Source organism: Homarus americanus, unplaced genomic scaffold (assembly GCF_018991925.1).
Source record: "Homarus americanus isolate GMGI-L3 unplaced genomic scaffold, GMGI_Hamer_2.0 scaffold32929, whole genome shotgun sequence".
Taxonomy (NCBI): Eukaryota; Metazoa; Arthropoda; class Malacostraca; order Decapoda; family Nephropidae; genus Homarus; species Homarus americanus.
In genome coordinates, this window is record NW_024737097.1 from 19190083 (window position 1) to 19217821 (window position 27739).

Here is a 27739-nt window from a genome sequence, read left to right on the forward strand (position 1 = left end):
CTCTGTATAGACAAGCAGAGAGAACGAGAGCAGCCGAACTGCCAGATGTAAACAAACCTTAATTTCCCACGGCTTTGTTTTGTTTGTTTTTTTTTTTGTTTTTTTTAAGGGGATTAGCCCACCCGGGCAGAGGTCACTGACCCACATTGGGGCCTGGGGTGCAAAAATTTACGTAATACTCCTGTAATAATAATTCAGATAAGTGAAAAAAAAAAGAAAGCTGCCTATCTACCTATTGGATAAACTAAAATCTTTCCGGACCACAGAATGCCGGACTAGAGAGGTACAACCTATAGTACATTTATTTATTTTAATTTTTTACATTGATATTAGAAGTGCAGTATCTACACATTTTTACAGTAGAGTTGATATAGTACAGTAATCTGTTCGTGGGTGGAAGTGTTACAACATGGATAGTGTTGGGTGAAACAAAGGGACAGACAGACATGGTCAGGATCATGTCTAGATCACAAAATATATAATTATTGCATTGGTAATTTCTATCAACCTGACAATATATGATATAATGTTTCCAATGTTACAGTACCCACCTGTTAAAGTATAAAGTGTTACAAAGATGAAATTTCACCCTCTCGATGGGTATCAGAATGAATCCTTTTATAATGTTACACCCTTGAAAAAATTTTTAGTTTTAATGTACCAGGGAAGTTTAATGCTAATATAGGTCAATATTTCAGGTGTTTGTAGGTAATCGAGATTGGATGAGCCAGAATGGAATATTTGTTCCAAAAAATGTGGATGAACAGATGACCGAACAAGAAGCATTGGGCCGCACTGCTGTACTTGCAGCTGTCAATGGTCAGTATTCTGTTAGTTTTCCTAGTTTTAAAGAGTAATGTGCATTTCTAGTTAACCTAAAGATATTTTATTGTTTGAAGTATCCAGCAGCATGTTATGCAGTGCTGGTACCTACTTAAGTGTATGTACGTACATTTGCAGATACTGCACATGCTTTTTATAATGGTGCCATATGTCCGATCATACATAATTATGTCCACAGATAAGTACAATTTACCTGTGCTTAACCTGTCCATCACCATGCACTCACTGATGCTCTTACCTTCTTTTTGTCATAAATATCCATTGGGTTGTGGTCACAAATGGTTCAGTATACAGTACAGTACAGAGTATTTTGTATCATTATCGAGTATCCATTATACCCAACACTACTATAAGAGAAGGGAATAAAAAAAAGATGCTTCTTCTACATCTAGTGGTGTTAAGAAAATGTATAAACGGGTATTATTACTTTTAATAAAATTTAAATAATCCCATTCAAAATACCCTGAAAGCTGCCCCTCCACCTAAGCAATATTTTTTTTTCTCGTATGTAACTACTCCACTCTAGAATGTAAGCGGATACAGGGGGTACAATAATTTAAGGCAAGAAACATAAATTATCAGAATTGTCTTACTGTAGAACTAGTGAGAATCATTCAGGAGGAAAAATTAGTATGTGTTGTTCATACCATCAAGGAGTTTTGTATTGTGGCAGTGATGACTATAACAAGTTTCTTTTCATTTTATTTGTATATTTGTTCATTATTCATGCTATACTGTACTAAGTTTAAGTATTGAGCTTTTTTGCAGTGTAAATGAGTTAAAGTATTGCATTTACCAGTGCATTCAGTGAGCAGCATAGACAGTGGTGGAAAATGAGCTGTGAGGAACTACTGCTATGAGGATGGACTAAGCTGTGACTTGCCCCCCCATAAAACTGTTCACTTCTTGATGAAGATTTTGTGGGTCAATTGAGCTTGCAAACTTATAAAAAAAATTTGGAGTTAGACTTACCACGACATTGTAAGCACGAGTGTGAGGAGTGTGTTCAAGACTGGCTAAGTGAGGTGCAGATTGGCTGAGCACTGATCAATGCATGCTGTTCTGATTAGCTCAGCATGCAGCTTAAAGAAAAGACATGTGTGTTGCCTGTTCTCATATTAGACTTTCGAACTGCTTCACATTTTATTTTTTATTTTTTTTTTACACAAATCCAATAGAGGAAAATGTTATAACAAAAAAGTTCTAAACAAAGCAGCAATGATGGAGATCTTTTGACAAGTGATAATGAGAGCCATGGAATAAAAGGGTAGACTAGTTGGTTATATCTGTTTCTTTTCTTACTACAAAGTGTGTTTCCACCAGGTCAGCTTCTAGGCATGCTGGCTGTAGCAGATACAGTCAAGCCTGAGGCAGCACTGACTATGTATACTCTGAAGAAGAAAGGTTTAGAGGTCATCCTCCTGACTGGTGACAACCAGAAGACAGCAACAGCCATTGCAAAGCAAGTTGGCATCACCAGAGTCTTTGCTGAAGTCCTTCCTTCCCATAAGGTAGGTGTGAGAAGCTTGTTCAGATTACAAATTGGTCCTTGAATCGGAAATTTGATATGTACAGTACTATATGTAGCTACTTCACTTTATTTATCACGTTATAAGGTCAGACATACCGGTACTGCTTGATATGGATTATTTCTACAGAAATATTTGCAATTAAAGAGAATAATTTGTGTTGAATTAAATAAGATTATACAGTATAGTTAATCATTAGTACTAATAAATTGTTGAAATGGAGGAAATATCCCCAAATCATATTTCCAGGCAGACCCCACAGTTTGGATCCCTCTTTTTTTTTTTCCCCCCCCCCCCTTGGGTTCATGGTTAGCTGAAATGAAAGGCAAAAGGGCAGTTAGGTCTTAGAATCAAGATAACTGCCCTTGGCTAATGGGAACTAAGCCTATGTATTGACTAGGTACATAACTCTAAGTAGACCTCTTGCTCTAAAGAGGCAATCTTTGCATCCGATCTCCATCTTCTGAGGGCAATGGGTGTGATGGGGAAGGGTGGACAACTGATAAATCAGAACCCAGTTGCTATAAGGGTGAGACTATTGTACAGGTGCTCCTCTTACGAACATTCAGAGATACAAACAAACCTGCCCATATGTACTGGCTGTAGGTCATTTGCAGAGAACAAAAATGAATACATGCCCACAGTAGGCTAATATTACCAGTAAGCTCCTTTATCCTGTGCTTGCCTACCATAACCTTAAATTTTTGCTTATGTATATGCCACTTTAAATACGGTATACAAATAGAACCTGATGCAAATGAAGATTTACATATACATACTGTATATAATTTTCATAATCCCAAAAAATCTTAGACTGAGTATAGGATTTATGATGATGATCTCTAGGTAAAGAAAGTGAAGCAATTGCAAGAGTTGGGACAGAAGGTGGCGATGGTTGGTGATGGTGTCAACGACTCCCCAGCATTGGCTCAGGCTGATGTCGGTATTGCTATATCATCTGGTACTGATGTTGCTGTCGAGGCTGCTGATGTTGTACTGATAAGGGTAAGACATTTCTGTACTAATATTGTACTGTATGTTGATATACAGTATATTATAGTGAATCTATTATCCATTTTGTTTTTGTAACCCAGCTGTGAATGCATGGTAAATGAAAGAGATGAGTGATTTGTTTTAACTATATAATATTAGTGATAGCAGAAATATCAATGAAGATTATGTAGTATTTTATAAATCTCGCATTGTCTTTACTGTTATATGCACTTTAATATTGACACAATATTATAACACATCTTTATCCAGGAATTCTATGGGTAAAATTTCAGGTCGCAGGGCCCTAACTTATCTGACTGGGATCTAAAAGTTAATTATATTAAAAAATACATACAAAATCTGTTACCTTCTTATTTAGACTACTGTAAAAAGGTAGAACATTTGAGATTTTTGTCCTTCGGTTTGTTTTCTGAAAACTGATGTAAAGTACCATCATCAGGAACAAACCTTAATCTTAGATCCTGGTGGTTTTGTCATTAGGATTAACAAGCTGTGTAATTCACCAGCCATCTACTGAAAATTGTTTTCAAAGTATGGAATTTCTTGCTTTAATTTTTTGTTTTCCAAGAAATGAAAAATGAAAACCGTTTTTAATTTTTTTTTCCAGAATGACTTGATAGACGTGATTGCTTGCTTGGACCTTTCAAAAAAGACAGTGCGCAGAATCCACCTTAACTTCCTCTTTGCTTCGGTCTACAACTTGGTGGGGATACCAGTAGCAGCAGGAATATTTAGGCCACTAGGATTTGTATTACAAGTAAGATAACATATTCATTCATATAAAGTAGGTGTCTTCTTTATAACCTTCAAAACCTCAATGGGTGTCCTCTTTGAGATAATGAGGCTGCTATCTTGGTTTAGTCTTTCTGTCTTGAATGGGAATACCCATATCACCTGAAAGTCCTTTTCTTTAAAAAATGATGGATACATATATGATTGGAAAGATAGTTACTGATTTAGTACCCTTGTTCCTCCCAGGAAACACGAGCTGGCACGGTCATGTGAGCCAGTGCACTTGTATGTCGTGTTGTTTGCACATCCTCTTGATCGTAAAACCTCACAATGGTTGTGCAAGTGCATCTTTGAAATTAGAATATTTGCCCAACTAGAGTGATTAGTTGTCCGGTATCAAAGCAAGGATTTAGACACTGTTGCTACATAAAGTTCCTAACCTGATATCCTTTAAGTTAGGCTGTAAACTAATATCACCCCCCAACCACCAAAAAAAATATGTATATATAAATGTGTTTAAGCTGATTAGATTCAATATCTGTTTAACCAAGTGAAAACCAGTATTCCAAATATGAATATTTTTTGTTATTCCAGCCTTGGATGGGTTCTGCTGCTATGGCCATGAGCTCGGTCTCTGTGGTGTTTTCATCTCTTCTTCTTAAACTGTAAGTAGTAAATTTATCCAGGTGAGCATGATGTTATTTCTTTATTCCATTTAACTTCACCCTTAATATAATCAAGTACTGATCAACACAGCAGAAAGGAAGGGGTGAGGAATAGTGAAATGCTTGGGGTGATTAAATTGGCAGATAGATAGATATTTTATTGACCACGAATTATGAATATACAGAGTTAACACTAAAATTTTACAAAAAATGGTCCAAATGCATTAAAATGCCAAACATCCATAAAAGTTCACTGATTCAACCAGTAACACAAAAAGTAGAGGAAAACCACGAGTATATAAAGTAAAAATAAAAAAAAACTACAAGTAAAATAAACTAGAACATATAAAATAGTGGTGAAATGGGGGGAGAGGAGAAGTTTGTTGCGACGATATGGATGTGTGAGATAGGTGCAGGAGGAGTGTATGGAGGTAATGAAGGTGTATTAGGTAGAAAGAGCCTGCCTATGTAATGGAAGGAAAGGTTGAACAATACATTAAGAAGAGAGCAGTGAAGGAATAAGGGAATGTAAAAATTTGACCTAAAATATTTTCAGGTATCGTAAACCAACTCGAGAAACTCTTGCAACTCTAGAATACCATAAAGCACAGGAGGCTCGCTTAGGTGGACATGACGACGGTGACAACATATCGGTGCATCGAGGCCTTGACGACATCCCTGCTCCTGCCACACCTACTTCAGCTCTCTCCAGGTATGTACTGGGTAATATCATCATAATAAAGCCCCTTTGTGTATACAGTACATCCTGAAAGCTGTGACCCAAATTGGATTATGAAAATTTATATTCAATTAATCCATTATGTAACATCTGGATATTTGGGCTCCTTCACTGTAAACATTATTTAGATTAATGCTTTATGTAACAGATTAAATTTTTATCAAATATAATTTTATAGCCGAGAGGTTCACACACATTGGGGTTTTGCTGTTTGCCAAAAATAGTTAGGGGTCAAAATTGTAATGGATAGCATTAGTTTTCACAATTAATGCATGATTTTTGCAAATATCTTAAATATTTTGTTTTATTAATTGTAAATGATTTAATTGATATGATATAGTTGCCTGTTTTGTTTATATAATAGAAAATCCAGTCGGCAAACAATGAATCGCAACATCTTAAAACAGAAATAAAAAGAAAGAAATTTAGTTATAATGCAATATAAAACACCAGGTTTGGCTTGTGATTGTGTTGGTAGCCCTGCTCTTGCCACCTTCCTTTCCCCAACTGTAAAGTTAGATACAGGTACTCATTTACAACTGGGTGAATTGGGGATGTCCTTGGCCACAAGCTACTGACCCTAATTGAAGGACATGAGGGTATATATATTTGGCTGCTGCTGCACATTGTTTTAATAGTGTTTTGGAATATCCCAAAGTAAATAGAAGATAGAGGTACAGTATTGATTCATATCTGTATGTAGAATTAATTCATATACTGTACAGTGTTACCATAAACAATATGGATATTCATTCAGAACTTTATAACACAACTATAAACACATCCACATCATTAAGATGTGTAAAACAAGTTCAAGCTTTTAGCTAGTACAGTAGTGTTATTGTAGTATGAATAAACTAAACTGGTATTGCAGGGTCTTGTTTTTGTTTATAGTATATGTAGATGATGTCTGTTAATTCAGATAATTTTCACATCTAAACATTATTGATACTAGTGGCAGCATAGGCAGTAAGATGTTCTGTTAACTTAAGCATTACATATGTTTTTGCTTATTTATTAATTGGAGCATCATACCCGGCTGAACAAAAGTCTTGCAGTATTCGATATCCATCATAACCCTGATATTAGAATTTAATTTTTGTATTGGTGTTATCCTCCTCTTCCTCCCCCTTTTTAGCGTCATTAATCATATGTCATATTTGTTGTTGTTATTTTGTGGCACAAAACATTAGGACTACTAACTCCTTCAGGATGTTGTGATATTTTTTTGCTGACTTTACACATCACATTGTTGTCAGATGTGTAATTACATGTTAACCCATTTGTTTTTCAAACAAAAGTAATAATTCTTAGTTATCTTGTACCATGTACAGCATTGTATATGATTTTGTAGTCCATTTTTGGCATTGATTTTAAAGATAAAATATATAACTCGCGATTTAAACAGTAAAATATAGTTTCCCATCATGGAAAAGACATGGTCTTCAAAGTTTTTGGTAGAATCTTTTTTTTCATTTCATCCATTTTTTTGATAGCCCAATTTCCTCGCATTAATTTGAATATTCACAAAATGGACTGGTCTCTTGTTATCTACAGTCATTATGATATTGGAAACCACATTAATCCAAGAATTTTACATTTTGATAAGGTGTGAAGAAGTAAACTACCTTCTGAATAAACTAAAAGCGATAACTATCAACTTAACAGTCAATTAAATATTTTCTGGTTTTCTAGCACTTGCTAATAGAAAGGGAATTTGTCTCCTTAGTCAACACACAGGCCAGAATATTTTTACTTAACCTTCCTTTAACACCTTTAAACCAGGTAGCTCTTGTAATATGAGCCAACTTATTGAGGGATTCCTCAGTCCTTTGGACATCCTCTCCTCCTCCTATGGCATCCTGGGTTGGAATATTAATTCCTTTTGGTTTCCTTGCAGGTCAGGGAATATTTTGAATGTAAACTTCATATATTTTGCACAAAAGATAAAATATTTGCTTTGTGTAAACCAAATTATTACATTAGATCTAAAATTTGTATGTCTAATGCAAAATCCATGATGTTTATATTCAAAATGATCATCATATTGTAAGAATTCCAGCAATGTAAATTATATTCTGGCCGAGTAATTTGTATGAATTTTATGAGCTAAAACAAATATCTTCAGGTAATAAAAAAAAAAAATATTCTTCACGACACTACCTGTCAATCAAAGTACCCCACCTTGCCTCCCCCCCTCCTCACACTCACGCCAGCTGGGTCGGTTCTCCCCCCCCCTTCCCTACCAGAGAAATGTTTGGGTGAAAAAACTAGATTTTAACTTTTAGTAATAAATAATACCTCAGACTAAAGTTAGGATAATATAATTGACATTTCTGGATTCCTTGCAGGTCAGGGAATATTTTGAATGTAAACTTCATATATTTTGCATAAAATATAATATTTGCTTTGTGTAAACCAAATTATTACATTAGATCTAAAATTTGTATGTCTAATGCAAAATCCATGATGTTTATATTCAAAATGATCATCATATTGTAAGAATTCAGAGTGAAACCGTGTAGTGTAATGCGGGGTAATACTGTACAGGTGATACATTACCTTACGTGAGGCAGGTCTCTCCCATTCTTGCTACGGCCTTCCTGCTTTTATGGCACCATTATTTCAAGATTATTTTAAAATTATCACAGACTTACGAGGTCTCTTGGCATTGGTAGGGGTAGCCAAGGAATTGACTCGACACTTGGATGCCATTGTGTGCAGATTCATCAAGGAATGGCACGAATACACATGGATAGAGAGAGCAGTGCACTTCAAACAAACCTTAATCTAATGGCGTGTGAGATATGCTGTATGAGGGGGATGAGGGAGGGAGGAGTTGATGTTATGCTGCCCCAGCTGACTCCCGGATGCGAGGGATTTATATTCCTGATAGCGATCATTCATATAGTAAGGGATACCTGTACTGTATATGATTAGGCCACTCCAGGCATCTTAAAACCCTTGGGGGGGACACAGACTTCATCAGTTTTAAAAATGTACTCTTTGCCGGGTTAAAGTCCACGACCTCTTGAAACGGAACAAGTCGATATGGAGTGCACTTTCAATGTTACATATGGTTTGGTGCTTTTAGCTCTATTAATGTTTCAATGATGGCAGTGAAGAAACTTTTACAAACTTTTGAGTTAGACATCATTGGGCTTGGATCATGATAACCATTTTCTGAAAACCCTTTATCACTGTATTGAGGTGTTTGCTGCTAAACTTTTGTTCAGTACAGCATGCCGTTTTTTCTCAACAAGCAGACAATATTTTATCAGTCAATTTTATGAAATTATTACAAAGCTTATGACTTAATTTTTATTTAAATTTTTTTAGATGAAACTTGCCATTAAAAGTTGAGCATGCAATCTTCTGGATATTGATATAAGATCTTCATTGGGAGTGAGCACTACTATATATTGCTTATATGGGTGAGTTTGAAATGGAGCTTTGGATGAAATGCCTTTGGATTTGAATTGATCTCCTACTTATTTCATAAGAGGTGGTAGAAGAGTAAGCTGTTACTTTAATAGAGGAAATTCGGTTTGAAACTGTACCAGTAAGGGAACACTTCTAAAATGTAATTATGGAAGAATGACTTTACTGTACTGGGATTCAAATATTTCTTGGATTTATCTGCCATCTTAAAGTTTATGAACTGACATTTTTTGTTCTTGGAACATGAAAGCTTTTTTAACTTTAATGTTTAATGCCTGGGATCCTTAACCCCCTTGTGTTAGCCAAATAAACTAATAATAGTGGCATCCCCCACAGTGAGGGTTTTAAATTTAAGATTTATAGGTGACTTCTTGTCAGAATTCTGAGCTAGCATTACATAAAAATTAGGGGTAGTCTTAGGTTCCATGGTGTTTTCCCAGTAGTAAATCCTGGTCATGTGCTCGAGGAATGTTCCTCGACTTTTGCCGTTGATGCAATGCGAGGAATGCATTTCATGCATGACGGTGATAGGCTTTTGGTTTTATGGCCTTTCTTGTGGAACTGGGCTTTTAGGGAACTTTTAGGGCTTAAACTTCATTGGTCTGTGAAATTTAGGAATCTAAATTTGCTTAGAAGTGCACGAGTTTATTGACAACTTTCAGTTGAAGATGCAGATTAGCATTCTGAAGTGTAGTGGACATCGAGAAAGCCAGGGGCCAAGAGGTATCTTGTTTGAGTGGTTTTGGCATTAAATGAGGGCTCAAAAACCACTGAGTAAATAGTGAGGAACATTAGAATTTTGGGGCGAAAGTAGGGGTTCATCAAAACTTATTCTGTTTATCATGGTGCAGGAGGCAATATCATGGGACTTTAGGACTGGTTTACCCTGGGAATTGTTGCATGTGTGATGACTTAGTGCTGAAGTCAAAGGGCTTGAGTTTGGATGTAGTGAAAAACAAAAGTAATGATCAGTGGCATAATATGCAGCGAGTATGGAAGGTGGGTACACAAGAGTTACGGTGGAGTAGGTGACAACTTAAGGGTGCTCTTGACTTTTAAGTGTCTTGAATGCACATGTGCTCCTATGGCCTTAGCAAGGCTGGAGACACACAACATTGGAGATCTATCCCCAGACTGTCCTAAAAGTTCTGCTAACTGGGTGACATGATCAGTGCTGGAGGGGGATGCTAAAACCAGCTCTGTTGCAAGATTCGGAAGTGGCTGGAGTAAGTTAGGAAGTTGCTGCTTTTAATGATGGGAAGGGGAACATTCCTTCCACATGAAAAGACGTACATTGCTGGTGTGATATTGTAATACCTGTATACTGTACTGTACAGTAATTTTTGTAGCAAGAATTCAGATGACTTTGTTTTCTTGCTTGTCTATTCTTCCTCTCCTTACTTTTCATTTCCTTTACCGAGAAGTAGATAACTTCATTATTTTCATACTTTTTTATTAATTAGTTTGAATAATAAATCTTTGAAATTATTATTATTTTTTAATCAAAATGCAGTTTTCAACACAAATAATGAGATTTTATTTTCATTCTTCAACACATAGTATTAGGAATGCTTCACATGGTATGATCAACTAATATGGAGATCAATATCCACAATATGTGCATATTTTTCTTGAATATAATTTGGTGTATACTGTACTGTATAATGCTCATAATTATAAGTTGAAGTTTGTGCTTTGTGTGTTGTTCATGTGCTGCTTTATTATATGTGCCAGTCATGGTATCGTTTTAGATTTGCGCTTGTTATAAACATTTGGATAATGATTGTGAAGTGATTTTCAGCTTTTTGTTAATTGTTCTTGTGATTGATGCAGTGTTTTTTGACACAAATTGCATTTGATAATATTTTCTTCTGCATGGTAATAATCATTGTTCCATAAACTATTTGCATATTTTCTTGTAAACATATTACTGTTATGTACTTAATGAATGGTTCAACATATCAAAACCTAGATTATACAGTATTCAAGAACTGCAGTATTTATGCTGTATAACTTTTAGTTCGTCCTTCAATTTTCTTCCTGGTAAATCTTTTAATTGGTTAATCTCATAACTGGTTCTGATCATTCCTCATTACACTTCATCAATCATAAATTTTATCCTTAATAGGTGACATTATTATACTACCTTCATTTTAGCTTGTTGTCCAGCAATTTTAGCTTTTTTAGTTCAAAAGAAAAGAACTGTCATAAAGAAGCAACATTTTCACTTGACCCTAGTATTTTCCCTTACTTTCCAGGCTAATTGCAATTCAGTAAAGTTGAAAGAAGAGAAACTACTTTTTAATATGATTGAATTAATTTTTTAGAATGAGTTGGCGTGCGGCAGTCGAGTGGACACAGTGCTCACCTCTTGTTCCAGGGGTTGGTGGTTCAATCCATGGGTACTCCCAGCTGTCACTGGGTACCTAAGTTTACAACTTTGGGGAAGTGAATACAGTCGAGTGCAGTACTGGCCATGCTGCGTCCTTTTGTACTGAAGGCTTAGTATACAGTGTGCTATATCTGCACTGTCCATAACAGGCAGTCTGCCTATGGTACCCACTTCAAAGGATGAAGATATTAAAAAAAAAAAAAAAAAAAAAAATCGGTGTCGGAATAACCAAGTTTCAGGGGGTGCCAACGCAGAGTAGCTCTGGATGACTTGCAATATGGTTTAGCAGGAAGCCAAAGGATTCTACACCTGTACAGTTGCTGGTTACTTGTTCCTTGAATTTTGGCAATGTTCCATCGAGATATCAGTTTGAACCAGTTTAAACACAAGTAATAACAAAGTAACTACAGGTGATAATTATTCATGGATTACTAGGAAGAGAGAAGGCATCATTTCCATAGTAACTTTTCTCTTGAATATCCCTTCAGTTTTTGTTTAGCTGTCATTTGATCCTAAACATTTCTATGCACGTTCTTTTACATCTTTCTCGTTTTATTTTGTATTTAATTTTTAATCACATTGTGTTTCCTTTAAGTTGGATGTACACTTGCATGCCATGTCTTATATATCGTTAAAGTTAATTGATATCACATTATGTACAGCTACTTGTATTTTAGCTTTGTAATTTGCACTTTTTTCTTGCCATATTGCATGACTTTTCATGGGATTTTTAGCTCTCTTAGTTAAGTGTCACAAACCAAGTGAAACCTATCTGTCTGTGTATTGCTGTTCAATTATGCACTACACATGTGATGTTTTACCCCGAGTGCATGTTGTATATAGTTTAAAAACCCCTTTAACTGAATAACTGCTTGCCATTAGATATAAAGTATATACAGTACTGTACTTGTTTTTGTGGTCTACCCTCTATCTGCATTTCAGAGCATATGGTTCAATGGGAGGTTGTAATTTATTTGCAGTAGCTGGAGTTAAAATTGCTCATTTGAATAAGAAGGTTGTAGGACTAAGGTGGTCACTGGAGTAAGGTGGTCATTGACATACGGGGTTTGCAGGAATGGGGTAGTCGCTACTTTTAGCTGTGAATTTTTTCTGAAGAGCTCTTCATACTTGTGGAAGATAGAAAGGGTGTTTGACATTGAGCTTTGACTGATTTCAACCCAAATATATCTCTCTCTCTCTCTCTCAACTAGATTGATTAGATATAAAGAAAATACAGAATTTAATGCAAAGAATCCTCACTTTTACTAAATATAAAATCCTGAGCTTTACATTTAAAGACAATCATGGTGTTAGTCCTCTTCTTGGGTTTACCTCAGAAAAATACTTAAAGGAAAACAGAATATTTTTGAGAAATCTGTATCCATGTTGGGTTTAAGGAAGATGCTGTACAGTTTATGTCCTAGTAACAAAGGTGTTTGGGTATTGTTGCTTTTTGTATGTGTGAGTTCTTTCTCAACCAGAGATGCCATTTTAAGACAATGTAGATTTGCTGATGGGTAAAAAAAAACAACTAAGGGAAGAAGTAGTCTGTGAAATATTGTTGCACTGCATATTTATTTACCAATGAATGTAATGTTGTCTTTTATATAGTACATAGGTTGTTTTTGTGTTGAATACTGTTCTTGTTATATTTTTATTAGCTTACATATGGCATTGTTTAGGGATACGTTCTAATTGCACTTGACACTTGACCATTAACTGCAAGATACAAACATTTTTATGATGCAGTCTTTAAATTTGCATGTTATATATATATATTGAGCCATAATTTTATCTTGCCAGAAATTGTACCCCATTTTAGGGTGTCGAGTGTACAACGGTAATGTGCGCATCTCTCGCTACTTTGTTCTGGGTTCGAGTAGTGGTGTGTTACAGACTTGAGAAGGGTGTTGTTCAGTGTGACATTACCAAACATCACAAGTTTCTTCCTGGTACTGCAGACACACCAGGCTAGAGTCTCTACCGGAAAAATGGATTTCGGGATTAATCCTCTGTTTTTTGTTCATATTATGTAAGATTAATGTACCTTTATATAAAAAAAGTGAAAGATGCCCTGAGTATATTTAAAAAAATATTAAACCTATAGTACCCATTTGGAATGTCACTAAATTCAGTTATTAAAATGTTGAGTGAACAATGTAATTCTAAAGATTTATTATAAGAATTGAGAAAGTAGAATTAAAATATCCCATTCTGTTTTCACATCTGTTTGTAGAAATACCAATGTAAAATTACCGTGCCTTAATTTTTTTAACTGAACAGTATAATACTGTAGATGAAAGTTAGAAAGATAGCTCTCAGCTATTAAGTATGCAAACATAAAGAATATATTTATTAAGGATAATAACACATACCAAAAATTTATCCGATACTTTCAAGAATTTCCGTTTTGGAACTAAAAGTTTTGTTTTTTCATTAACAAGATGCCATTAGCATATTTACTGTGGTTTGGACATTTTGTATCACCCACAGATATGTTGAGCTAAAAGTGCAACTTTAAAACACTTAATGTACAGTATATTCTTAAAAGATAAACCTTGTGAATATTTAAATGTTCATCTAATGCACTACACATCATACACATGTAAATGAAAATGCTTGCTCTGTGTACTGAGCATAGCACTTCTACATGACCGTATTAGACTTCAGTAAGCTTCTCTTGTGAATGTATGAGTGGATACAGTGATTACAATTATAAATTATAGACATATTGCATGTGAACATGGTAGCTAGCTATAAGCTAATGCCAACCTTTGGTTATCTGTCTTACTTGGTTCTCACTGGGAGATGTCGAACAGTGTCTACTGAAGCCATATTTTGTGATATGTGAGTATTCCCTTACATCCTCAGAGTCAAAAAGAACCTTCAGGGCATTTACCGGTCAAGGAGACCAGAGTGTCAGTGCGCTGGCATGAGGTATGGTGGAAAGTGTTCGTGCAGCTATACCGAGACCCTGAAAGCCAGGTACCTAGCATATTACAGCACTGTGTTTGGGCTACAAGAAGGGAAGGTGTTACTCATCAGATAATGTTTATTGCATTTAGGGATCAAAAGTAGTTAAATAATATATTGACTAATTACTTAATTGATTAATTATTTGTGATTTTTACTTTGAAGTTTTTCTCCATAAACATGTTATCCTGATCAAAGATTCTATTTGCCTTGGACAAAGTTAGGCAAAAAGTTAAGGGCAGCCAGTATACTTGTATCAAGAACAATCTTCCTTGTAAGTTATGTCTGATGGCAGTTTTTGTTTAGCCATTTATAACAAATTATCTCCTTGGCTGACTGTATCACCTTTTATGACCTAATGCCTGAACCAAAAGTTCCCTAGATAATGCCATCTGGCTCTAATTCATTGAGTAGTAATATATCTCCTGTGTAACCATATCCCTTAAAAATTTGCATGGAAGCAGAAGTAACCATGGAAGGAAGAGGATAAGGAGTTAGGTTCTCGCTATGATCCCAAAGTACTGTACTGGGTCAATCCCTCTCTTCTAGCTGGCTTCTTGCTCGGTGAGACGGGGTCTTCTAACAACTCAAGAGTAGAGATTAAGTTGTTTTGCCTCAATAATATAGTGTTTTGGGAGTTTTATTGATTGTCTCGCAAGGGTTCTTGGTCACTGTCATAAGGAAAGTTATGATCTTTTTATGTATTTGTAAGCGCTGTTGACATTTGTTAAAGACTCCGTTTCGTTGTTGTGTTATTACATTGAACCAACATAGTATAAAATTGTGTTGAGGAAGGACTCCTAATTTTAGTGATAACTAAACCTGTCATAGGACAAAAAATTTTAATACATTGCACAGTTGTCTGGGCTCAGATAGGTGGACACTTGTGTGATCCAGAATAGAATTACAGCACAGGAAGTTAAAATTTAAAGGATGGTTGGGGGCACACTCGCTTCTCGCCTCTAGGTAAACTGACCTGCATATTAAAGGTACAGTATTGTCTTTTAGTTTGCAGTTTGTAAGTTGAGGAGGGTTTTAATCTAACCCATTTTTTGTAAGTTAGTGATAAAGCCTTATTAGCTGCACATTTTAATTTTCCATGAGCTGATAGATGGCAAGACCCTAAAACACAGTGAGCTCTCGTATCCTTGGCAGACTTCATCACTACCACACAGTTGTATGACTTTGTTTTATTCAGTAAGCTTAATATTCATTGTTTTGCACATACTGTTTTATTCTTACTCATTAAGTGATATCTCCGTTAGCCTGAACAATTGGTACAGAGCACTTCCAGGAATGAGAGATTTCCGGGTAACAAGACGACTCAAAGTTGGAAAAAATCCCTTTTCCCTGGAATTTTCCAGGAAACGGAAAAATATTCTCGGAAGCTCCAGTAATTGTGCGTTACCATCTCTCTCGGATCCAGAAAAATATCCCCCATCCCCGGAATTTTTTGGGTACCGGGAAAATTTTTCCAGAAATTTGGTCCCTCTGAAAATTGTTCCAAAAGCTGTAATTTTCTGGGAAATTCTGGCTTTGGGAATGATTTTAAGATAGTTTTAATTCCGGCTAATGGAGATATTATTGTACATTATGAAGACCATAAAGGTATTTGAATACCTCAGAAAGTGACCACTTTACCTTGCCAGATGTTCCCTCCCAGTGGTTTGGCATTAGGAAGGGCAGCCAACCGTAATCTTTGCTTCAATGTGCCCGAGCTGTACCCATCCCGTCATTGCTGTATCTTATAGGCAGTGGTTAGTGGAGGGGATAGGGGACATAACATTAGGGTTTTAACCAACAGCTACCATTAGGTAACCGCTGTTAATCCACACAAGCGTGAAAAATGGCCATAAAACATTGATGATAATAAAGGATTGCGTATGAGAAATTATTACAGAATTACAGGCTATTCATAAATTAGATTTGTATTTTGAAGTACTGTGTAACCTCCACAGGTATATAGTACTGTATAATATAACCTCAACAGGTATACAATACTGCATAACCTCCACAGGTATACAGTACTGTGTATTTAGTTTGATGGTTAAAATTAGATATGATAATATATCTGTAATGAAAGCATTTTAAAGTTGCAGTTGTATGAATTTCATACTGACCTTATTAGTAAGTGTGCCTATGCATTAGTGAATATTGTTGTTATTCTGTACTCCAGATAATAATTCTCTCGACTCTTCCTGGTATAAGTATCATTTATTCTGACTGTGAGGAATCTGCCTATTAAGTGATAATCTCTGGTTAGGATCCTAAAATGTAGTAGGAAGTCGTGTTTCATTGAACAAATTCCTCACGTGTAAATGAAGTGCTCTTAATCATTATAAAGAAATATTCTCCTTATGGTATTATGTTAGTTCTTAATGCCCATAAGCTTTTTGTATTACAGCATTGGTGGTGAATGTCCTTGAAATATATCATTTATCAAATTTTTCCATCTTTGCTTTCAAAATGCCAACAAATAACTTTTCTCTTGAGACAGCTGTGAACAAGCTGACATACTCAAAAGAAAAAGCATTTGGAAGCATAAGAAAGCTTTCAACTACAGTGTTGCCAAGTCACATTACCTGTTCCAACATCTCCTGTACCTCTAGATGACCATAAGAAAAAAGAACCAAAACATGGCTGCCAATAAACTTCATTGCTTTTAATAAGTACAGTATAGTACCTTAATTCCTATTTCTTCCCCCAATGTTTATAAGAGTGCTGATGTTTATATTAGATTTCTTAAACTTTTTTTTGTTAGCTACTACGGTATTGATTTAGTATACTGTATGGTACGGTACAGTATATGCAAAAATGGCGCATCTGTGATCAGGATAACATGTATGTGAATGGGAGAAAAATTTTCCAATCCCTTCAAAAATCTTGATTTATTGATGTTGGAAATGATTTAATTGTAATTAAGTTCTATTTTTTTATTTAAAGGATCATAGTGTAATGTTTTGATAATGTGTATCATGTGATTGTTTGATTAATACTCGTATGTGTATCTTGAGAGTAACCTTCAGTGCAATTGCATATGTTTTATGTTTGATAATCAGATAACCTTCCATTAACCATAATGCTGTGCAGTATAACAACCTTTCAACAATTTCTTCCAACAAAACTGCCATTTACAACTTTCAGATACTGTTTATGGTTGACCCCACTTGTCAGAAAAAATTTGATCTAGTAAGCATGGCAACATTGCAGGTTCAACGCTATAGCTGGTGTGGAGTTAGGAGGTGAGAGTGATGCAGAGATGGAGGAACTTTTACCTAGAGTTGATATAACTCGAGGAGGAGAAAGGGGAATGTTTGAGCATGGCATTGTTGGTGATGGTGGTTATGGTGTTGATGACAGGCCCACACTAGTACCATCAGAGTCTCTAGTGGTACAGCTCTAGTGAGTTACAGCTTCTAGATACGCTCTCCTGTAAGTGCATGCACCGCTTTTTCATATTACTTTATTCTTGCACGATTCCCTGCTCCACAGCTATCTTATATGTGCCTGTGTGATAGATTTAAATATTTACTGCAAAATGCATTACTGTATTAACATCTTGCTTGACTAATATTGAGCTTTCTAATTCTCCAATAATGCAAACCTAGCTAAAGTAAATTCAGATTTTTGCTTTCCCATGAATGTAAATATTTTTGCTCCTCAATATGTATTTCCATGCGTTGTTGTCCTCCCTAAACACCTTGTTAGTTGCCTATTATTTTGCCTTTTTATTGCAGGATATTTGGATCTCTGCGAAGACCAGGGAGACAAGGCCACCTTCCAGTTCCAACAGACGATGACGACTTGGATTTGGAGCTTAAGTTTATTTCACCGTGATAATTTTTCTTTTCTCTAGTCTTCTTTGACAGCTACTAATAATTATATAGAAGTTTGGAGCCTAATTGAAAAAGATACAATTTCCCACCGGATTCTTGTTTTTTTTTAAATACTATTGGAATAGGTTGCCAAAGAAGCTTCATCATCACCACGTGCTGCCCCATGAAAAATTTATCCCACAGAAGTGACTGCTAAAATGTTAATATTTTATTCAGTGTTTTAAAATGACCATAAAAAACTACACAGCACAGTTCACTCATTCCATAGACTTAAGATACTGTACAGTATATACATTATGATCGTTTGTTTACAGTGATCCCTGCAAATGTTTGAAGCTCGGTAGAAGAAAGTCTTGAGATTAAAGTCATACATTTGCACGGCTAACTTCTTCAGGGAATTAGGAAATGCTTTTCAGTCCCACCTGTTGTAGGAGTTTTTAAGACAATATATTTGTTTTTAACCGTTGGTAAACATTCACCAAATGGACACAGCTCTCGCTTCCTGTCCTAAAGGTCTTTATCATGTAAACTAGGGTACCCCGAATCTATACTCTGTTGTAAGTAGGTATAAAGTATTCAGTTGAGGAAGAGAAGGCAGTTGAGTGCAGTGCCAGCTCCACTGCTTTATTGTGTATTGTATGCCTAGTATTCACTGTGCTGTATCAGCACTCCTTAAATAGACTGTTAGTCCATGGGGACCAACTTTCACCTACTCGTAAATTCAACTCCTAAATAGTTTGTATATGATGGTAGGTGGTGATGCATGTTAGTCCCAGTGACAAGCAGGCATGGTGTTTTGTGGCTGGCTTTAAAATGTATTCTTCTAAAGGTAGGTAAACATTTACATGCAATGTTATATCATGCAATTTACACTACAATTAAGTAAATACTTTGGAGGTAGTGAAGATGGTGTTTGATGGTTGAGGCAGCATTCAAGTGGTATGCATGGAGGCTGGTTGTAGATCTTTTGAACATATACCATATAATCTCATCCCTAGTATGAGTTTTTAAACAAATAATTTACCCATAAATCATAGGTAAATGTTCACATTCAATGTAAATAAATAACAAGCAAGTTAATTTTGTGGATACTTAGGGATAGCGATAGATGGTGGTGGTAAAATTGGTGGATAAGTGTATTGAACAGTGGTCAGCACGTGAGTGACTGTATTTCCTTTTTCCTTGCAAGTTACAGCACCAAAAATAGTACACACACACACACATACCGCACAGAAGCTGTAACTATATGTTGCACAGTGCTTGATGACAAATCTGGGAATCCTACCATAGCAAGACACACAATGACTGATGCTGCTCACACCTCCTGGATGGTGTGTAGGTGTCAAAGATGGCTGGTAGAAGACATTACCTGATTTTCCACTGCATACCTATGATGATTGCTCAGATATCTAGGAAATGATTTTCTTTATTCAAAATAGGGGGGAACTAATTTATCAAACCTATGTCATACATTTATGGAGGATCACTGTATGTAGTTGTTTATACCATATACTACTGTACCATGTACTTCTATGACTAGTTTCATCCTGGGATGGGAGAAGCTCATTATATAAGTAATTCAGACCTGCCACTATACTAACCCAGGCCTTGACTGAGGTCTTAGCTAAGACTGATAAAGTTCACATTGTAATATGTGTCTGTATGTCACACACTGCTGTTATAATGGGATTACTTTTTGTTAACTTGACCAGTTTACTGCATCTGTCTCTTTAACTGAAATGAAAGTAAGTGAGATAGTCCACAGAAGCTAATAATTTTTCCTGTAAATCCATTAATTTTACGCTATTTTCTGTTTTTTATAAAAATATCTCATAGAATCTTTGGGAACAAAAAGTGCAGTAATATTTCAGAATCTTGGTACTCAACTCGACCAAATTGCTTTAGTGGGGATTACTATATATGAATGTTTCTTCAAAATAACTTTGCTCAGCTGCTTTAATAGATGGCTGTTTCCTCTCCAAGAGGAATATGTACCCAGCCTGGGCCCAGGAGAGGTGGGTGGATAAGATGTCAGAACTTGAGGCCCCCATGGGCTGGTCTTTTTTAACAGAAAAGAAATTGTTTAAATAATTTATCAATTTAATTTTTAATTGGTATTTAAAAATATTTAACGGGGTATATTGATACTAATAACTATGATTTCTTTTTCTTCTAAACTACTTGGAATTTTAAATCAAGACTTTTAGATGAGAAGTATTTTGAAGTGTTAATAAGGAATATAAGCATGTAAGTGAGATATTAGCCCAAACCTTTAAAATAATCAGCAACAATGTCAATTTGGGGAGTAGTGTCCAATTTCTGCTTGTAAGTGGCATTAAACCACTACTGACAAGTTACGGACCAGAATAATGTAACTTAACATTATGAAGTTATTTTTTTAAGTTAGAATAGAATGGGGGCTTGGAATCAGATTCCTACAATTCCTCTGTCTGCATCAAGGTATAGGATGTGTTGATGTGAGAGAAATGTATATTTATTCACAAAATGTAATTTAGAGGATGAAAGTAAACTGCATATTTTTATACAAGATGAAAGGAATTTGAATGTGGTTTATATTTTTAATCTGATTTTATTGAGTACAGTATATATAAACATTTCACTTTTGTTTATAGTTTAGGTACTTAATGCTTCTGTGCATACAAACCATAGTTGATGTATTTGTGACAGATTTTATAAAAAAAATCATATCCATTACGATTTTATTTTATTTTCTATACTGTACACTAATTGATTGAACTGAATGAAAGCAGTGGTCATTCCAGTGGTCAAGAGTTGAAAACAAATATCAGTTCCAGATAATTTTTTATGCAGTGTATTGGTGTGTAAACCTTTTTGACCTCAAAAACACACAAAATGGTTAACATTATTTAACAGTTTTCCATTTACATCACAGATAAAAATATTTCCTGGCATACAGAATCATTGGCTTTCCAATTTGATTTTATGAAATCCTTTAACACATGTAATAACATTTTCCTTTATTTAAATCTCTCAACAAAGTATATCGTATCTCTTGTGTTTCTCAGGTAGAAGGGGTTCTTTTACATTTTTGCCCTGATCAATGAGAAGCCATTAGTACTGTATAGCTTACCAACTACATTTAGTAAACTTCATTTTTTAATGATATTTTCCATATACAGTTTAAACATTCATTGCTTTCATCCATTTATTTGGTATAGATTCACATTGTCATGTAGCTGTACATTTTTTCACCCCTTATTCAACTGCTGTGTCATTTCCATACTTTATCAGTGCCTGCATCAATATCTTCACCCCTTGATTTTTCATGCTTTTAGGTACATCACTGTTCTTTTTACTTTTCTCAAATGCCTTCATCTTCTCATTATTTGTATGGCTCATCAAAAGATTTCTGTTGAACCAATAACTATATCTATTATTACACCATATTATAATAAATACAGTACTTGTACTGTATTGTGATACCGCTATATACTTTGTGAGTAGACATGCCGCTTCTTCTGTCCTTCTTTTCTCCCTATGATGCACTTTAACTCTTCACAAAGTCTTTCAATTCTCACAAGTTCACCACCAGCCAGAATAGTTTATCTTTGCGAAAATTATCATTTGTCATCTTTACATTTACGTTATTGGACATCTTTTATTTTATTAGATTATGAACTGAAAATTTGGTAGGAGAAACCATCTGTAATATGATAACACTGAGTAAAAGATTGGTTCTGATATCTCATTTTATAAAAAGTATGTTTTGAGGGTCTAATATCCAGGAAACCCTATTTACAGGGGTATTAGTGGTTTGGGTTTATCCTTACAATTGGTCCTCTTCCCTATCTTAATTGTCACCCTAAAAGGGAGGATAGAAGCAACAGTTGCCCTCACTGACAGTAGAGGCCTGGCAGCTAGTGGAGTCATGACATGAGACAGACAGATACCCCTTACTTTTACATTATTCGTGGGTTGGCCATCTTGCATGGTTTCCAGTTAAAATCATTTGGTTCCAGCCAACTGGGAGGAGGGAAGGGTTCCAAGTCACCATGGTACTATCGTGAACAAAAGTTCGCTCCCTGTGGTGAAACCGAGTCGCGGGAATGAGTCTCCGAACTGACTTACCCTAACTGTCATTTGGTGCGGGTGTGCTGTTTTATCTCATTTGGGTCGATACTGCTTCAGTTTGGGAGGGAACGAACTTTTGTCCACGATAGTATATAAAGGTTGTCATGATATGGTGTTTCAGGGTCATTCCTTCATTTGTTTCAATTCTCTCTGCCTGGCAACTTGAGTAACTGAAATTAGCTTAGAATATAGAACTTAGACTTTCACATTTCCCCACTAATTGCTAGCAGCATGAGGTCAACCTGACACAGGAGGTGTACTACTATAAGTATCCATAGCCTGGTGCGTCAACAGACCTCAAAAGGGAGGAAACCTATTAATAGAAATAGGCAATGGAGAAATAACTTGCACACTTCCTTACATTGTGCAGTCCCATAACATTGTTCAAAAGGACATCCAATAAGTGGCTTGGCAGATGCCCAGAATCCTTCAGGCAAAAGTGGCTGAAGGGATGTTCCTTGCAGCAAGACCAGGAATGTCATGATGCTTTAAAGGTAAAGTGCCCATAAAATATAACCCAACAGAGTTCGTCCAAGAATTAAACTTAGTTATAACCTAGTTCCTCCATGTTACTATTTATTGTTCACTATCAAAATGTTGAAGAAATAATCTGAAATTCAGACTACAGTATACTGTATTCATCCTACCAAGTGAGTAGTGAAAACCACTACTGTATTAAATTTCAAGCTTAGAAGTGAATGTAATCCAGCCCAAACCAGGAGTCTAATTCTTGAAAAAGAATCTGAAATTTTATTTGGGTTTAACTTACTCGAGAAATTGTTCAAATAAGACAAACTTATTGTTTGCCTTCAAAGTAAGAAGCTTTAAACACCTTAGTGTAAGATCAAGGAGGGCAATGATTTCTAAAGAATTGAATGACTATTGGTAGTTCAAGAATAAAGACTTCTGAAGCTCAATAAACATTGAGTTCTGTTAACAAGGGCTTCTCTCAAAATGGTTTTCTTCTGTACATGTTTATCACAGTTCAAGCTACTAGAGAATTGACAGAGAATTGGATTCTGGAACTTAAAAATAAAAAAAATCATAAAAGTCAAAACCATAGAGGCTGCAAAAAGAACAGAAAAAGTAGAAATTGAAGGTGTAAACATGTTTGTCTAATGCCAAGATTACAATGGTCTCTTGCCCACCATTATTCGTGAGGTTAATTTTTTTCTACTCCCTTTTACGTTGATGGTTGGGACACGGAGGTGGAAAATCCTAAGATAAATATCAGCCATAATTGTTATGGGATCTCCTGTGTCCTGAACCCCCAAGACTTGTTAAGTGTCTATATTACCGAGTTTTGAAGCACAAGTCATCAAATCATAGAAGAGAATAAATCTCACATTCCAGGTCCATTTTATCTATGCTATGTGATGTTTGGGGTGTATGTACTGTACAAGATATGAACATGTTTATTTTCACTCCACTCTACTAGTTTTCACACAAACTAAGGCAGTAGTCTGACAGACAGGTAATGTACGTTGAAAAAATTTATATTGTACTGTACTATGGTTACTTATACTTTAGATTCTTATATCAAAATATTCATATATTGTACTGTAATAGACACCTATAATAAAATGTGAAAATAAAAGTCGAAGTTTTATTACCAAATATGTATCCACTGTAATTAAAAGAATTGAGAGCTTATTCAGCTTTAAAACTTGCTGGAAAATTAAAGTATAGCATACAGTAGTCTGCATTTACGCGGCTTTTGTTTACGTGTGGTCATTTACGCGGTGCCTTAACAGAATTAAATGCTTTAATTATGCGGTAAATTTGTTCATTTACGCGGGAAGCAGCGCTGGCAGGGTGCGCACAAGGTCGCCCAGTTATCAAAGCATTGCCGAGTTCTTCACCCACCACAGCCGGCCCAAGTCAGTGATAGTGAAGATATGGACTTTGAGGGGTTTGACAAAGAGGCCCTACAAGCCTCTGTGGTGGATAGTGATACAGGTGAGGGCCAATAATCTGCCTTTGCCTCGGAACCAACCTCCCATCCCCGTGAGCCCAGCCATCTTTTCTACTAACGTAAGTGTTAAAAAACCTAATATTATTGATATTTCTCTTAATTATTAATTGTGTGTGCATACCATCATAAAATTAAGATGTTATTTTGACTACAAGGTGCGTATTGTGTCGGAAAAAGTGGAATTTGGGGGTCGGCCCAGTCTCTATTTCAATTAATCCCAAAGTTCTGTTATTTCATTTACGCGTTTCTCGTTTTACGCGGGCCTCCATGGGTTCAATTGACCGCGTAAATGCAGACTATACTGTACTGTATAGGTATCGCTCGCTATGCACATGTTCGAGATTAAAAAATTCGCTTGTACCAATTTCCTAAATTAAAACCTCTTTCATGTTACGAAAGCTTTCCCCGCTTATACAGATTTGGATCCTGGCAAAAATGCAAATCGTGTGCCTCCGGGAGTTAACTGGGACGGCCATTTTGGGTAGATGTGCAGACATATTTTCGTTAACTGGTCATAATTACTCCCACCCCCCCCCTTCCCTCCCTCCCTCCCTCTCACGTCTTTCACAAGCCCACATCTTTCCTTCTGCCATTTGTTGTGTGTGAAGTGATCTCTCTTTATAAGTGTGTATTTGTGCTGTCCTTTCGTTATTTCATTCGTCATGGCATCCAAGCATTCTGCTGAATCTTCGGCTACCCAAACTACACTGAAGAAATTACGAAAGGCTGTGATTCTTGAAACCAAGCTGGAAACATCATGAACGTGGTCATGGCCCTACAATGACCAGCAAACATCTTCGTCTGGTGACGGCAGTGATGAGATGGGCAGCCCTTCTCATCTTGCAGAGTAAAGGCACTTACTCATCCCATCCTAACTACCTTGTGGTGATCACTGACTGCCTTCCAATAAGGTAACGTACCAAAGTTATATAGCATTTTATAAGTGTTTTTAATGTGTGAGGTAGTATATTACAGCATTTTTGTACAGTACTATTTATCATCAATTACAGTGGGCTCTCGCCAATAACGTTTAATAGGTGCCTGAAAAACACCGTTATTAGCGAAAACGTTATTTGTGTGACATTAAAATACATGTAAAAAGGGTTTATTGGTGCCGCCGCCACAAGAATTTCACCCATTTTTCCCCTTGAAGCCCTACTAACACTTTTTGTTAGCTGAAATAAAAAGAATTGTTATTCAATCATCAAAATAAAGAGTTTGAGTAATATAACACTTAGCTTTGGGAAGTTTTTGAGGTGCTTGGTGCGATGGTTGTTCCATATCTGAGGGTCACTAACACTTGCACTGTCTTTCATTCTACAGGCTAACCATTTCACAAGAAAATACTCTGTTATCACTAACAACCTGTTTCTATCGTCTTTATCATTCATAGCTCGCCTCGCATTTCCATCACTACCGAAATATTTTTAGCCAGCACAATACTCTTCTTGGTCTCCTCTAAGTTCCTCTTAATATTTTGCACTGTAGACTCAGGACAGTTCAATTTCCTCACTTTAAAAGTTCCCTGTCATTCAGGTGGCAAATCACTCCCTCCACCACCTCCCCTAGCCCCCACAGGCAAAAATGCAGAAGCCATTATTGATCACCGACCCTAACGACCACTGGTTATAGTGGCGAAAATCTCACACGTGGGCGCAGCGCTGTATTCCACTGAGCCTGTGTGAGAGTGAGAGTGAGGCGGAGTGGACAACTACATCATCAGCATGGCGGCAAACAAACGCTATCATTGATGTGCTTGGACGCTTCCCGCGAAATTTCCATTATTCAAGAGAATCCAGACGTTATTATCGAAAATGGGTATCTATTGTAACTCGCCGTTATTGTCGAAAACGTTATTGTAGAAGTCGTTATTGGCGAGAGCCTACTGTAGGTAGGTGGTGTTGTTTGTGAACCGATTTCATGTTTTGGAGGGTATGATATTAAATTGTGGGCAGTCTTAGAACGAATATTGACCCATTTATCATGTTGGTCTTGGTTGTGTAGAAATTGCACCCGCTTTTGCAGTTTACTCATCTCGAAAAACATTAGAGAAGATTCAAATCAGTACTTCTTCACACAGAGGGTAGTAGACTTGTGGAACAGTCTATCAACACAAACCGTGAAAGCAAGAATAGATCTGGGTTTCAAAATAGCCCTTGACAAGTCCAAAAAAATACACCCAGACCTAGATTATTTTGTCAAATCAAACCAACTTTCGAATTTAACCTACAATAATATATTCAGAATTATATACTGTATTTACTCGATTCTCAAATCAATGTTTTCCTTACCAGCTGACAGACTGACTTATTAAGTCACCAAAAGAAAATAATCCCTTCCTGCAGAACCTGTCTCACCCTTATCAGTTACCCTGGATCACTTCTCCTTTATCTTGCCCTTATCAGTTTCCCTGGATTACTTCTCCCCTGTCTTGCCCTTATCAGTTACCCTGGATCACTTCTCCTTTATCTTGCCCTTATCAGTTACCCTGGATTACTTCTCCCCTGTCTTGCCCTTATCAGTTACCCTGGATCACTTCTCCTTTATCTTGCATCCTTATTATCAGTTACCCTGGATCACTTCTCCTTTGTCTTGCCCTTATCAGTTACCCTGGATCACTTCTCCTTTATCTTGCCCTTATCAGTTACCCTGATCTTTCCTTGCCCGACCTTATCACTTTCCTTATCAGTTGGATTACTTCTCCCCTGTCTTGCCCTTATCAGTTACCCTGGATCACTTCTCCCCTGTCTTGCCCTTATCGGTTACCCTGGATCACTTCTCCTTTATCTTGCCCTTATCAGCTACTCTGGATCACTTCTCCCCTGTCTTGCCCTTATCGGTTACCCTGGATCACTTCTCCTTTATCTTGCCCTTATCAGCTACTCTGGATCATTTCTCCCCTGTCTTGCCCGTATCAGTTACCCTGAATCACTCCTCTCTTGCCTTGCCCTTATCAGCTACTCTGGATTACTTCTCCCTTGCCTTTGCCTTATCAGTTACCCTGGATTACTCCTCCCCTGCCTTTCCCTTATCAGTTGTCCTAGACCACTCCTCACTGCAGGACTTGCCTCGCTTCCGGCCCACATAGTGTACCAGGGGCTACTCACTGAACACTCAACTTGCACAGCTACTCTCAAGTATAGTAAATCCAGTGCAGCCTATGATTCCTTCGTGGTCAACTCATGTTTGATCTTATAACTGGGCATAATTTTGTTGGTAGGAGTTCAACGAGGGCAGTTTGGATTAATTTAAGAGAGAGAACGTCATTACATAGTCTTGAGTCGATTAATTAACAGTAGATAAAGCCTCATTATATTGCTCAAGGTTATATTGATACTTATGTTTAACTAACTTTATAGATAAGAGAGAATACAGTATCATCTCTCAGTTGAGTGTGCATTATTGTTTTGAGTTTAGGTTAGTTTGATTAAATTAGTTTTTTTTTTTAAGGGGATTAGCCCACCCAGGCACAGGCCACCGACCCACA

General features: G+C 36.4%; 1 protein-coding gene across 8 annotated transcripts in view; it reads left to right on the plus strand.

The window, feature by feature from the left end:
* The window catches only part of LOC121873275 (copper-transporting ATPase 1-like), a 76552-nt gene extending 52678 nt beyond the window's left edge, over positions 1-23874 (plus strand). For 4 of the 8 annotated variants that reach the window (XM_042376719.1, XM_042376718.1, XM_042376716.1 and 1 more), the window contains exons 19-27: positions 699-819; positions 2167-2354; positions 3219-3377; positions 3994-4143; positions 4713-4783; positions 5340-5495; positions 14227-14340; positions 17539-17760; positions 18066-18180. In XM_042376719.1, the coding sequence (XP_042232653.1) occupies positions 699-819; positions 2167-2354; positions 3219-3377; positions 3994-4143; positions 4713-4783; positions 5340-5495; positions 14227-14340; positions 17539-17731 (1152 nt within the window). In that variant the 3' untranslated portion in view covers positions 17732-17760; positions 18066-18180. Of the gene's footprint in view, positions 1-698; positions 820-2166; positions 2355-3218; positions 3378-3993; positions 4144-4712; positions 4784-5339; positions 5496-11290; positions 11569-14226; positions 14341-17538; positions 17761-18065 lie in introns of those variants that run through there. The other 4 variants (XM_042376717.1, XM_042376721.1, XM_042376723.1 and 1 more) reach the window with 4 other exon arrangements.
* Positions 23875-27739: the final 3865 nt, after the last annotated feature.